Consider the following 13,743-nt stretch of genomic DNA (forward strand, 5'->3'; position numbering starts at 1 on the left):
ATCGAAAAATCACTGGACCTGCATAACGACCGGGTCCGTGCTCGCTTCCTCGATTCTTTCTCATGAGACTCGGCAGATTCAAAGCGGCGGCCTGAGCATATTCCCCGCATTATTTTATCAGGCACGCATTGATGGAGACGAGACAGTGGCCATTGTTGGATCCATCCACTGCTCAGTTGTGAAAAAAAAATACAATTCCTACACATATAGTGCATCTACTCCAGGGCTTGATCGAACAGAACATAGCCGGCATACAACTTCTCCCCTTTGTTATACTCCATCCACCAAGATGTCATCCAAGTTGCCGCAGCCACCCTTCGTTGATGTGGACGGAATTGCCAACTTCAGGGATATTGGCTATGTCAATGCTGGAAAAAATGTACGACGCGGACAAATTTATAGAGCAGCGGATCCAAGCAAAGCGACACCACAAGGCCTAGAAACAATGAGCCGAGATCTAGGTATGGTCAGGCGGTCGACAAACAGGCAGCCTGAGGTATACTGTGTTGACTTTCTCAAACGAAGGAATCAAGATCATCTTTGATTTACGATCTACACCGGAAATCCAGCGCGATGGACCCGAATGGGCCGGTGTCGAAATTGATAAGACTGATAGGTTTAGCAAGTATGGAATGCAACGTTCGTGGCAGCCCGTTTTTGCGAGTAAAGACTACTCGCCAGAGCAAGTCGCTCTCCGTTATAAGGAGTATACGCGCGAAGGCACCGACGGATTCGTCGCGGCGTACCGTGATATTCTAAGAGCTGGCGCCACTGCTGCCTACCCTGCAATTCTCAAGCACCTCGCGCAAGCCGAGCCGAGCCCTTGCTTGGTCCATTGCACGGCCGGTAAAGATAGAACGGGTGTTCTGGTTGCACTGATTTTCCTGCTGCTCAGTGTTCCGAAAGAGCAGATCGCCCAAGAGTACAGCCTCACAGATCAGGGCCTTGCACATCTGCGACCGCTCTTCACTGAGCGATTGATGAAGAACCCGGCCTTGTCAGGTAATCCAAAAGGCATCGAGAATATGATCAGCACTAAATCCGCCAATATGGTAGCCACTATCGACATGATCGATGCGGAATTTGGCGGTGCTGAGAACTACATGCGAGAATACTGCAAGCTCGAAGACGGAGAAATTTCCCAATTAAGACGAAATCTTGAAAGTCAGTAAGCTATCACAATCGACAGTGCAGGGGAACGTCGTTAAACATCAAATATTCTCCATAATTTACATCCTGAAAACTCCGAATTTTGTGTCCTTGCTCTCAACACTTCCAGTCATCGCAGCTTGCAAACCAAGGCCTAGTACTCTTCGCGTATGAGAGGGTGGGATCACACCGTCGTCCCACAACCTTGCGGTGGCGAAAAGAACCTCGCTCTCGTGCTCAATACGAGACTTCAATTCGGGATCCACCTTCTTTCCCACTGCAGCCATGACCGATGAGAGCTGCTCCGCTCCCATAACAGACGTTTTCGCAGATGGCCAACTCCACAAAAACCGTGGACTGTACGCTCGTCCGCACATACCATAGTTGCCCGCCCCAGCCGAAGAACCAACAAGGACAGTGAACTTGGGCACTTGTGCACATGCAACGGCTGTCACCAATTTCGCACCGTTCTTTGCTATACCTCCTTTCTCAGCATCTTGGCCTACCATGAATCCGGAAATGTTTTGTAGGAATATCAGAGGTATGTTGCGCTGACAGCATAGCTGAATGAAGTGTGCTCCCTTTAGGCTGCTCTCGCTGAAGAGAATGCCGTTGTTTGCTATGATTCCGACCGGATGCCCAAAGATTGTTGCGAAGCCTGTCAGAAGTGTGGAACCATAATTCGGCTTGAACTCGGAGAATTCGCTGCCGTCGACTATGCGAGCGATAACTTCGTGCATGTTGATGTTCTGTTTGAGATTGGTTCCTACGATGCCGCCAAGCTCCTCCTGATCATAAAGAGGTTCTTTCCAGTCGCGTCTATAGGACGGGTTCTGCGACGTGGGATAATTTAGATTGGAGATGCTTCGCCTTGCAATAGCGACTGCGTGTGCATCGTCGACAGCAAGATAGTCTGTTACTCCAGAAACCTCGGTGTGAAGTTTGCCACCTCCCAGGTCTTCTGCGCTGACTTCTTCACCCGTGGCCGCTTTGACCAAAGGTGGTCCAGCCAAGAACACTGTACCTTGATTCTCAACGATGATGCTTTCGTCACTCATGCTAGGGACATAGGCTCCACCGGCAGTGCAAAGTCCCATGACTATACTGATCTGCGGAATACCTGCAGCGCTCATGTTGGCTTGGTTGAAGAAGATGCGGCCGAAATGCTCGCGATCTGGGAAAACATCGGCCTGACGCGGCAGATTTGCACCGCCAGAATCGACCATGTATATGCATGGTAATCGATTCTGTGCCGCGATTTCTTGTGCTCGGAGATGCTTTTTCACTGTGATAGGATAATAAGATCCGCCCTTCACTCTATCCGTGTATTAGCAGTGGTAGTCATATGAAAATAACGGAGAGCAACTCACGTGCTATCGTTGGCAACTATCATGCACATAACACCCTCTACAGTGCCAACACCAGTGATGATCCCGCCTGCGGGCACATCTTCCCCTGGGTACATCTCGTGGCCAGCTAGAGCGCTCAGCTCCAGAAAACTCGTCCCAGGATCAATCAAAGCGGTGATTCGATCTCGAACGAGCATCTTTCCGCGCTCGATGTGCTTCTGCCTGGCCTTCTCGGGTCCACCTTTAGCTGCACTTTCATGAAGGGAAGTGAGATTTGACATCAGCTCGCTCATCGCTGACGCATTCTCCTGGAACTTGGAATCATTGGCATCGACGGCAGTGCGAAGTACGGAAATTTGTGATGCTTGATGGGGACTCGTGTATGTTGCTACATTGCGGCAGGAAACAATGCATGGCGTATACAGCGGTCTCTGGTTGATTAATCGGCACGTCGATCGCACGATGCTGTTTGCTTTCATAGCCGACGCCATTTTTTGTCCCAAGCTGTTCTCTCAAAGAATTCGACACTGAATGCTGGCATAACAATGTGACGCTCGAGGTTGATATGGATGCTGGCCGCCGTATGGTGCCTGGGCTGCGAAGCCCACTTGTAGCCGTGAATAGCCGCTGCCGGCCTGACGGATGTGGACGCATTCGCGACGTATATCGACCATTCCTGCTACATATTTTATAAAGCCGTTCGTTACGCACTGAATCAATTGATCTCAAGAATGGCGCATGTACAGGAGTTCTACAGGACATTTGCGCTCTACGCACCGCGTTCAGTGCTGCGATGTCGTCCGAGTGTCACCTTCAGTGTAGGACGTCATGCTTCAGGATTGTCCAACAAGCGGAGACATCCAAAGGGCTTCCAACCACCAACAAGCAATGATCTCGAGGAATTAAGAGAGCGCACTATCGAATTCGTGCGTCGAGAAATTCCACAAGAAGTAGCACAAGCGACAGACCACAATAATGAGTTTCCAAACGAGATGTGGCAGAAGCTCGGTGCCGCTGGATTTCTTGGTGTCACGGCAGACGAAGAATATGGAGGATTGTCAATGGGCTATCAGGCGCACTGTATAGTCATGGAGGAACTCAGCAGAGCTTCTGGCAGTATCGCGCTCTCCTACGCTGCCCATTCGCAGCTTTGTGTCAATCAATTTCAGCTTCACGGAACTGATGAGCAGAAGGCACAATATCTTCCCGGCCTTACATCCGGCGAGAAGATTGGAGCATTGGCCATGTCAGAACACAGCGCAGGCAGCGATGTTGTCAATATGAAGATGACGGCGAAGGCCACGGACGGAGGCTATCTGCTCAATGGAACCAAGATGTGGATTACGAACGGACCCGACGCTCACGTAATTGTGGTCTATGCAAAGACCGAGCCCGCTGCTGGCAAGGACGGTATCACGGCGTTCATTGTCGATACCTCTTCGTCTGGCTTCAGCGTGGCTCGCAAGCTCGACAAACTAGGAATGCGCGGCTCCAACACCGGCGAATTGATGTTCGACAATGTTTTCGTGCCATCGGAGAAGATACTGGGACCCGTAAACCGTGGAGTCAAGGTTCTAATGGAAGGGCTCGATCTGGAACGACTTGTCCTCTCAGCAGGTCCGTTGGGACTTATGCAAGCAGCTCTGGACGTGACACTACCCTATGTCCACGAACGGAAACAATTCGGGATTCCTCTCGCGCACAACCAGTTGATACAGGCAAAGCTGGCGGACATGTACACCAAATATCGTGCGAGTGCTGCATTCACATATAGCGTGGCTCGTGCCATCGATGAGAGCCACGAAGATCCACAGATCAAGACTCAGGACTGTGCTGGCGCAATCCTTTTCGCAGCGGAGAGGGCAACGGAATGCGGCATGGACGCGATCCAATGCCTTGGCGGAATGGGTTATATGAACGAAATGGCTGCCGGACGTATCATGAGAGACGCGAAGCTGTACGAAATCGGCGCGGGCACGTCAGAAGTAAGACGATTTGTGATTGGGAGAGTCTTTAATCGTGAATATGGTCGTTAGTATTGGTGTAAAAATGGACTGAATCTTGTTCACTGCCGGGTGCATGAAAGAATAATGGTCCTTTTTGCAGGCGATACCGGCCGGATGAACACGACCAAACAGCAACGTGACCATTCGCATACACGGTAGCGCGTCCCTCCATAAGGCTGATCACATGAAGAATTGTATGTAGGCTTCGGAGAGATGAACGGTCGAGCGTAGTTGTTGTTTTTTTCTTCAAGATTGTATTGCAAAGTCCTTAGGTATCTACTAGGTAGGTATCCAGGAAGTACGTGAAGTGATGGATGCCGATCTGACATGCCTGATGCGCGCGCCGCCCCAACCGTCATCCCGAGTACAGTCAGCAATGATTTTACGAACACCTTGAAACCACGTTTTGGTGCATCGAAGTTTGCTTCTTGTTGCCTCCCAGGCCGCTTCATTGCGTTCCCTCGACACTCAGTACAATTTCTGGCCAAGACGTCACATCACACCTGGCTTGATATTTATGACACAAGATCGCCATCATGGCTGAGTTGGCTCATCTCCTCTTGCGCACTGTTGCGCGCGCATTCTACACGACCGACCACATCCTCGTGATTGACGCATTGATCAATCATTCCACCCTCCAAGACAACGATTTGTCGCACGTCCTCAGCATGCAGTCTAAGCCATTGCGTAAGCTATGCGGGCGTCTTCGAGAAGACGGTCTACTAAGCGTTCAAAACCGAGCTGAGCGAAGGACGGACGGAACTGGTGGATATGTCGGCGGCACACCACAGGCAGGCAAGGAGCGAGTTACTCACCGCGACTGGTACTATCTCAATTTCCACAAGGCAATAGACAGCATCAAATATCGCATGTACAAACTGAATAAACACATTGAAGGACAAGGCATTCCCACGACAGAAAAGAAGGACTACATCTGCCCTCGGTGCAAAAGTCAATATGCCACGATGGAGGTCATTGACAACATGGACATGGCAACAGGCTCTTTCATCTGTCATAGGTGTGGCCATGTGCTGGAAGACGTGGCTCAAGACGATGGTGCGAATGAGAATGAAGGAATGAAACGGCTCAACATTCAATTTGACAAGATCATGAAGTTGCTCCAGCAAATCGACGGTACTAAAGTGCCGGAGAACGACTTTCAGACTGCGTTGAGCCTTCAGAAGCCCGTCACCCGAACAGATACGCACCCGGGCGCCAGGACGGAGGTTGTCGATCTTCCCAACAGAAATCTGCAAAGCACCAAGGGTCTCGAGATCAAACCTGAAAAGATCAGTATTCAATTGCAGGATGACGAGGATGTCAAACGCGAAAACGCCGCTGCCGAGGCTGCCGCTAGGAGAGAGCGCGAAGCGCGACAAAATGCTCTTCCGGAATGGATATCGAAGAGTACCGTTTCAGGTGACATTACAGCGGTGGGTGCAAAGGAGGAGAAACAGCGAAGGGAGCGCGAAGCAAACTCCGGTGTGTTCAAGGAAGAGACTAGCAATGAGGACGTCAAACCGAACACAGGCGAGGAGGACGTCATGGCTAACTACTGGGCGGAGTTGGCACGCGCAAAGGAAGAGGCGGCAGCGAAGGAACGCGAAGAAGAGGACGAAGAGGAAGAGGATGACGACGATGATGAGTTCGAAGACGTTGGCGTTACGGCTAGTGGCAGCAATACCCCAGCAGCAAATGGAGGAACTAATGGTACATTGGCTCCTTCCACGGGCGTCAATACTCCGAATGTCGAGAGTAGCAACGCCACTGACGACGAGCGACCTACGAAGCGTGCTCGTTCCGGCGAGCCGCTGCTCTCAGCCATGTCAACAAGCAACGACAATGCTGATGCAGCGAGTGACGAAGATGAGGATGATGTGCAATTTGAGGACGTCTGAAATATCAGCACGACTCATGTATTCATATTTACGAATTAGCGAGGCGTTGGGGAGTCGAGCGTATTATTGCGGGGGCTACAAGGAGTTCACTATCGGTGAGCATCCGTTCATGATGCCATGAAAATCCCTCACAAGACTGCACACAGGATATGCGAATAAGTGCATATGATTTACGGCTCAATGCCCTCAAATTGTGTTGCGGTAGCCGCGGCGACTCTAATGACGAGTTCCGTTCACTCCCTGCTTACCTTGCCCAAGCTGTGAGGCGACAACCGTAGCCTCACGGACTGCCTTTGCGACAGTTCCACGCACAGCACCCTCCTCTAGGACCAGAAGCCCGCCAATAGTGCAACCTCCAGGGGTGGTTACCTTGTCTCGCAGGATAGCGGGATGTTCGCCGGCCTGCAAAAGACCTGTCGTGCCGCGTGCGGTCTGCGCAGCCATGGCATAAGCGTCATCTCGCGGGATTCCCATCGCGATGGCGCCAGCCGCCATTGACTCAATGATGAGGGCGAAGAAAGCAGGCCCCGATCCGCAGAGTGCTGTGCAGGCATCCATGTTCGAGGCAGGGAGGTGAACCACTTTGCCGATGCGAGTGAAGATCCATGTCACCAGTGCATCAGTTTCAGGATCCAAGCCCGGCGAAGAGAGTTCGATCATGGTCATCGATTCGCGCACTGCGGCAGCAGTGTTGGGCATGGCACGCACTATCGTGCACTCCTTGGTACCTTGTGGCGCATCTTTGTAGAGAATGTCATGAATTTGGGACTTGGGAACACCGGCAAGGATGCTAATGAGTAATTTGCCAGCGAGAGCTTCACGCATTCCCTCGACCTGGAGAATGCCAGCGACCATGTAAGGTTTGCAACCTAATAAGATTACATCGGCGGCCTGCACAGCAGCGATGTTGTCGTCAACACGAGTCTCTAATCTGGCGTCGTACTTGTCCAGGGCATCTGTGACACGTTTTGCACTTTCTTTCCTGCGTACACAAGCATTGAATTTTGATGGCAATCGCTTGGGCAACGCAGGAGTCTTGTCGTCGATTGTGTTCTCATCGATAGTCGTGCTCGGCTGGGTCTTGTTGAGCTCTCTTAATGAGTCCATTATTCCACCCAGGATAGCGACACCCATGGTCCCACACCCAAGTGCGGTCAGCGTAAGCCCGCCATCGTCGAGTTCTTTCTTTCCACCAACCCAAGCCATACTTGCGGACTTTTGCACTTCAAGTGTTTGTTTCAAGATCCAATCTGGCACTAGTTCACGAGCCATTGATCAATGCACAATTGTCACTCTCAAATTTGCAAGCCACGGAGGTGGGTTGCGGATCAGCGTGAGCCATGTCTCCACATCAGAAAATGTCTTGAAGCGGAGCGTGTGCTAAACGACAACCCTAATCGTGTTTCATAACCCAAACCCTATCAAAATGCACTCTTGGTTCTGGTACTTTTGCAACTGTTTGTAGACACACCCGGCAGATATGTCGAACTGTTTTTTGCACAGAAGGATAGTTAAGGTTGCCTTATCTACATGTTCATTTATAGACGATTGTAAAAGATCATGAGGCGCAGATGTGGTATTCATAGGCTAGCACGGGTGGTGCGGCTGTCAGCTCCGACGTATCCATATCGTTGGGGCTTTTCACCACAACGAACGCTCCTTTGCCTGCAGCGGACGGCCCACTTACAGATCTCACGCCCTATCATGACCGCCTGATGATATAACCGGGCCGACGTCGGTACATGTGAAAGGTGCTGGACATCAGCAGACGCTCGTATCTGCACATATATATCAGGCGACAACAATGTCACCACTTCCAAACGTCGCCGGAAGGACCATGCTCTCACGATCAAGTAATCATGGAGTATTGCCATGCCAAAGACTGGTCCGACGAGCGGGATGCCGCCAACCCTCGCAATTGGTCGACTCGTGAAAAAGTGTTATCAACTCTCGCCTTCACGTTCCTGGCTTTCGTGAGCACGATGGCAGCATCAATCTATAGCCCGGGCTCCTCGGCCGTGATGACTGAGTTTGGCATAACCGACGAACTCTCCATCTTGCCCATCTCGATTTACAATCTTGGCCTCGCCTTCGGACCTCTCATTGGTGCTCCGCTGAGCGAGACATCTGGTCGAAAGGCGGTCATATTGCTGACCACACCCGCATTCGCCCTCTTTACGCTCGGTGCGGGCTTGTCGAGATCCTTGGGTACTCTAGTCATCTGTCGGTTCTTCGCGGGAGTCTTCGCCGCGCCGGCCATCAGCAATGCCTCGGCCACAATCACAGACTACACCGCCCGGAGGCATCGCGGTTTCATGCTCACGTTCTATTACGCCATTCCGACCTTCGGAGCCATGCTGGGTCCGCTTTTGGGCGGGTTTGTGGTCCTCGCGAAGGGCTGGCGTTGGACCCAATGGACGATCATCTTCTTCATCGTCGCGGCTTATGTGCCGGTGATCTTCACACGGGAGACGTACAAGAAGACCATCCTCCAGCGTCGCGCAAGAAAGTGGAACATCGAAGGACCCCCGACTCCGCAACGCACTCGGATAGAAAGTGTCAAGCATTTCACCACGATCTTGCTCGTTCGGCCAGTCCACATGCTGCTGACCGAGCCGGTCGTCACGTTCGTCTGTTTGTATTGTGGGTTCCTTTTCGGGTTGATGTATGTCTTCATTGTAGCGTCGCCATGGGTGTATGTGGAATACTACGGGTTCGGCACCGTGGGACAGAGCTTGTCGTTTCTCGGCCTTATCTGCGGAACGCTGTTCGCGGTCATCCCGCTCATCACTGCAGACACACTTCTATATCAGCCAAAGCTGGCCAAGAGCACTGCTGGAGGTGCACCGGATGCACCGAGTCTTTCCAAGTACCGTCTCTATATGGCGATGCTGGCATCGCCGCTATTACCATCGTTTCTGTTGCTCTTCGCCTGGACGGCCCGCCCATCGGTACATTGGATTTGTCCCATCATATTCCAAGGGTGTGCGATGTCGTCCTCGTCCATGATCTACACGACAACGAATCTATTCATGATGGATACGTATGGCCCTTTATTTGGTGCATCGGCGGCAGCAGCGGCAATGCTTACTCGATATGCACTGAGCACGGTGTTCCCGCTGTTTTCATTACGGATGTACCAGTCATTGGGTGTCGGGTGGGCTTCGACGATCCTTGCGGGCCTGGCGCTACTCATGGCGCCGATCCCGTGGGTTCTGTATTGGCGAGCGGACAAAATCACGCAAAAGATCAAGTACGAAGTCAGTAATTGATGTGCATAATCGATGCTGGCCACGAGACTCGGAAGAATAAAATTTCCTCGCTATTTATATACAATGAATCCCCAACACCGCGCTGAATACAAGAACAACACGACGAATGTGATGAAGTAGTACAATTGGCGTCTCAAATCACGCCCGGTGATTCTCGCACGCGACGCTGACGAGTTCCTGCTCGCCTTTTGCGTTCAATATCATAGCGGTGAGCTTCCCGCCCGAGACGCAACCTGAGTCGAGCCCTTTCGTCCAGCGATGGATCTGTAGACCAGCTCGGCTGTCATGACCATAAATCACGACTTCAGGCTCCGGCTGTTCCTTTTCCGAGCTCGATAGGTCACTCCACATGCCTTTCAGCCACGACATGAAGGATTGCGTAAGCGGAGCACCAGAACTTTCGGCAAAGAGAGGAACTGAGCGCCGTCGATAGAGCCGGTCGTTGTACCAGTTCCAAATCTCGATCCAAGGTTTCCTGCCATCTGATTTGCCTGAGCGCGAAACGGATGGAATGTGCGTCTTGTGATGAATGGACCGCATGTTTTCGACGAAATACGGATCTTGCCGCTCGAGAGGGACACCAGGCACGAGTCCTGCGTGTACGACGAGCATGTGTTCCGCGATAGGAGAATGCTTGGATTTTGAGGGAGGCAAAGCCATAGGGAGGGCAGGGATGTGAAGAATGAGAGGCATCTTGCGTAGGTAGTGTAGGTGATGCGGCTTCATGTGTCGGAGCAGGAGCGCATCCTTCGCTGCTCCCTTGCTCGATGTGGACACTGTGGTTGGGTCGTCGTTTTGACCAGGACCTGAAAGCTTCGCTGCTGTGAGTAGCCGATCTTCGTGATTGCCTCGAACACTGATGGCATTGAGCTTGATGAGCTCGTCCAAGGTGCCTGGACTGTCGGGTCCTTTTGAGACAACGTCCCCAACAAGGATCAGCTGGTCTGTTTCTTCGTTGAAATTGGACTTGCGTAGAACATGTTGTAGCTCCTGCCTGCAGCCATGGACATCTCCTATGAATATGAGTCGCCGCCTGCCTTCCGGATCAGATTGGCCGCCAGGAATTAAACTCGGATCCAAATGCATAATTTTGACAAGATCCTTGTCGTGCCCGCCTTGTGCGATGCCATACGTGCCATTGTTCGGCGACATGAACGCCAGCAAATCTTGCTGCCGATGTATCTGAGGCCCAATGTATTCCTTCCACGTGAAGCCCAAAGCGAGGGCAATTGTTGCGACCAGAATCACGAGCCGTCGAAAGCGATGTGAGGTGACGAGTCTATAGGTCGCGTTCGGAAAACTCGCGTCGTCTTCGAGATCGCAGGAGCATAACGCCTCGTCGAGTGTTTCCGGTGATTTCTGTGCTGGATCGCTTTTTTGATCGCGCCACTTGTTTGTCACTTGCTCGATGAGTGGTTTTCGTGGAAGTTGATCATTGGACATATGGCGCTGGGGAGAGGTAGATCTAAATGCGCCAGTCCCAGGAGGATTGTCATCAGTATGACGAGATTGGCCCGCGTACGATTGCACTTGGTCGGCTTGGTTCATGTAGCTAGCTCTGTGACGTCCGTCTCTCTGGTCGGTCTGAAAAGATAGACTGGATTTCATCTTGCAACAGAAGCGACGACAGACTTGAGCACGAACTGATGCGGGAACAAAAGACTGTGACGATACCCTGCATATATACTCGCGGAATAGTCTCGCTCAACGCTCAGCCTCTTCATCACATGCCATCACCTTCTTCGAGTTATCTCTCACGCGACCATCAAGGCAATGAAGACCCCGTGTCTGTCTATCGTTCATGGTATTGAACTGGACGCGTAACTGCGCTAGGCTTGGGTGGGAAAGAACGCACTGTGGGCCGGATAACCCGGGTCCGTAAGGATCCAGCGTTTGGGAAGAAGCGAACCATGTATTGATCAATCCATCCCAATGAATATTCGTGGCAGAGAACACGTCGTGCTCATGACATGAGTCTTTGCTGATCACCCGATGCACTAATGTCGGAGAAAAGCACTGGGGACCTGCAAATGATTTTCCCGGCAAGGGATTTTCCTGGCAAATTTACAAGTGTGATGAGAAGGCTGTGTGCAGTCACGCCGTCGTCGTCACAATAATTCAAGCCACAAACGCCATGCACGGATGACGCGCATGCAGGAAAGCGCATTGCAAATGCAGGCGAGCTACTGTACATAACCTTACTGTGGTTACCCAGCGCAGCCTGAATTCAGGAGCGACTCGAGCTTCATCGCGGTCGTGTATCGCTGCCTTTCCTCGCAGTCATAAATTTGGTCGTCGGATCGACAGACCAACAGGGTATCAAGAATATAACAATAATACAAAAGTCGTGAAAGGCCCATAATAAATTTCGTGGGTCCGAACCATCGTGGTATCATGAGTACCAACCTCTGGATCCAACTTGGGTAGGCTGCGTGTCATCCCGATGTGGAATTAAAGGCTCTTTGATGTCAAATGCCTTTGTTAGGCTCTGCCATGTTCCATAATCGAGGGATAAGATAGCTTGATGTTTGCTGGTCTTTTCTCGTCTTTGGGTTTCGATGTCGCGTGGCTCTGTCGGGTCTGGGAAGCTTTGTTAGAAATTGGGTCGACCCATGGTTTCATCTTTTGCATTTGCCGTATGAGGAACTTACTGAGTGTGGGCAGCCCGTCATCATCTGGTGTGATGCCGATTGAGCCCTCCTTGATCAAAAAGGATACGTAGAATAGATTTTCCACAGTTTGACCGAAGCTGTCCGGGTTGATGACATATTCGAACAATGACGGGCCACCAGTTGCGGTGATCCGATTGTCTTTGAGTAATGCTTTAGCTTCCCGGCTCTCAAGTGTCGTGAGTCCGGCCCGCTCAACTGATCGTGCTCCCCGCTTGCAGTGCTTTTTGAGCTGCGTGTGTATGCGGGCGCATATTGATGTGAGTTGGTTCTCGTTTGATTGCGTCAAATCAGCACGAGAGAGCTGATCTGGCCGTGCTTCTTGTCCTGCATTGTCTTTCGCCTGCCGGCCACGGCGCTGAGTCTGGGCGCGCTGCTTTTTCTCTACTGACAAGGGGCCTAGAAGGAACGAGGGCGCTGCGGGACGAGAGTTGAATGGGAAGCAGGCATGTTGACCAAGCAATTCCCAGTCCAGAGCTTCATTTGCGATCTCATCGTCATCGTCATCATCCTCTTCGTCGTCCTCGCGCACTGTATTTCTTCGCCGTTGGGTGGCCGGTTCATTATCATCCGTAGAGCCACCCGATCGCATGAAAGTAATGCATTTGGATAAAAAAAGCTCGACGTCGATGCCGGTACTTGTGTCGCCTAGGACAAGCTGTGCACTCTTCTTGAATGCAAGATCTGAGATGTTGACCAGCAAGCGCGAGTCGAGGGTAGCATCGTTGGTCTGCTTGACTTCTTTGAAAACTGCGTTCGCGTTGTTGATCGTATTTATCAAACCCTCGCCGCCACGGCTCCGTAACAGCTCGTCTCGATTTTCTGCGATACTGATCAGTGGATGGTTCCCACCAACGCGACGCTAGTATCTCACCTTGAAACTCGCGTTCGAGCGCGCGAGATCTGCGCTTGACATCGCGCCTCACGTCTGGATTTTGATTGGGATCAAAATATCTGTTGAACTTCTCCGATTCATCATTTCCCTCCGGCACTGTGACCACTACTCTTTTCCGCTTTTGGCTGCGCGTCGCATCGTTGCTTTCTGATGTTGGCGTTGGTAGACTCGCGGGCGGAGATGACTCCATAGCCCGACCCTTGTCTCGCGACTGTCTCGATTGGCGTGGGTCTTGGTTTTCTTGATCTGAGTTACTCGAAGGATTTGGCGACGCAGTTGGAATGCGCAGACTTCGTTGATTTGATGCAGGTTGAGTGACGAGTCGCGCCATCTCGGTGAGCTGTGCTGGTACTGAGGCGCAGTTTGTCGTCGGGAACCTGCAGGGTGAGCAAGGTACGAGGAAATAGGTGTGTCGCGAGTGCGGGCAATGACCCAGTCGAATTCACTCGAGTTCACAATCTGTAAAGGACCGTGGTCTTCGTAAATACAGTTGTCGCAGAATAAT

At 51.7% G+C, this 13,743-nt stretch overlaps 8 protein-coding genes across 8 annotated transcripts; 4 read left to right on the forward strand and 4 right to left on the reverse strand.

Annotated features, from left to right (window-relative positions):
- Nucleotides 1–289: 289 nt before the first annotated feature.
- Nucleotides 290–1,172, forward strand: K489DRAFT_394957 (tyrosine protein phosphatase 5; the record flags this gene model as incomplete). Its single annotated transcript, XM_033606821.1, has 2 exons — nt 290–461; nt 526–1,172. 2 exons carry the CDS (start codon nt 290–292, stop codon nt 1,170–1,172), a joined length of 819 nt encoding a protein of 272 aa, XP_033459305.1.
- Nucleotides 1,129–3,031, reverse strand: K489DRAFT_432109 (carboxyl transferase). Its single transcript, XM_033608473.1, has 2 exons — nt 2,520–3,031; nt 1,129–2,466 (listed from the first exon to the last, which is right to left on the reverse strand). The coding sequence occupies exons 1-2, from the start codon at nt 2,987–2,989 to the stop codon at nt 1,230–1,232; spliced, it is 1,707 nt and encodes a 568-aa protein (XP_033459306.1). The 5' UTR covers nt 2,990–3,031; the 3' UTR covers nt 1,129–1,229.
- A 156-nt stretch (nt 3,032–3,187) lies between these two features.
- K489DRAFT_381020 (isovaleryl-CoA dehydrogenase) lies at nt 3,188–4,837 on the forward strand. The gene has a single exon (XM_033605012.1). It carries the CDS (start codon nt 3,230–3,232, stop codon nt 4,532–4,534), a length of 1,305 nt encoding a protein of 434 aa, XP_033459307.1. The 5' UTR covers nt 3,188–3,229; the 3' UTR covers nt 4,535–4,837.
- A 68-nt stretch (nt 4,838–4,905) lies between these two features.
- On the forward strand, nt 4,906–6,402 carry K489DRAFT_358369 (uncharacterized protein; the record flags this gene model as incomplete). Its single annotated transcript, XM_033602579.1, has 2 exons — nt 4,906–6,165; nt 6,313–6,402. Exons 1-2 carry the CDS (start codon nt 5,041–5,043, stop codon nt 6,400–6,402), a joined length of 1,215 nt encoding a protein of 404 aa, XP_033459308.1. The 5' UTR covers nt 4,906–5,040.
- A 3-nt stretch (nt 6,403–6,405) lies between these two features.
- On the reverse strand, nt 6,406–7,894 carry K489DRAFT_381022 (pyrroline-5-carboxylate reductase). Its single transcript, XM_033605013.1, has one exon. The coding sequence runs from the start codon at nt 7,672–7,674 to the stop codon at nt 6,619–6,621; it is 1,056 nt and encodes a 351-aa protein (XP_033459309.1). The 5' UTR covers nt 7,675–7,894; the 3' UTR covers nt 6,406–6,618.
- A 367-nt stretch (nt 7,895–8,261) lies between these two features.
- On the forward strand, nt 8,262–9,674 carry K489DRAFT_320832 (MFS general substrate transporter; the record flags this gene model as incomplete). Its single annotated transcript, XM_033601494.1, has 1 exon — nt 8,262–9,674. The coding sequence occupies one exon, from the start codon at nt 8,262–8,264 to the stop codon at nt 9,672–9,674; it is 1,413 nt and encodes a 470-aa protein (XP_033459310.1).
- Nucleotides 9,675–9,812: 138 nt separating this feature from the next.
- K489DRAFT_320965 (Metallo-dependent phosphatase) lies at nt 9,813–11,117 on the reverse strand (the record flags this gene model as incomplete). Its single annotated transcript, XM_033601504.1, has 2 exons — nt 9,813–9,983; nt 10,092–11,117. 2 exons carry the CDS (start codon nt 11,115–11,117, stop codon nt 9,813–9,815), a joined length of 1,197 nt encoding a protein of 398 aa, XP_033459311.1.
- Nucleotides 11,118–12,066: 949 nt separating this feature from the next.
- Nucleotides 12,067–13,569, reverse strand: K489DRAFT_320683 (Nse4-domain-containing protein; the record flags this gene model as incomplete). The annotated part of the gene is made up of 3 exons (XM_033601476.1): nt 12,067–12,254; nt 12,326–13,165; nt 13,218–13,569. 3 exons carry the CDS (start codon nt 13,567–13,569, stop codon nt 12,067–12,069), a joined length of 1,380 nt encoding a protein of 459 aa, XP_033459312.1.
- Nucleotides 13,570–13,743: the final 174 nt, after the last annotated feature.

Source organism: Dissoconium aciculare, assembly GCF_010015565.1.
Source record: "Dissoconium aciculare CBS 342.82 unplaced genomic scaffold K489scaffold_7, whole genome shotgun sequence".
NCBI classification, from domain to species: Eukaryota; Fungi; Ascomycota; class Dothideomycetes; order Mycosphaerellales; family Dissoconiaceae; genus Dissoconium; species Dissoconium aciculare.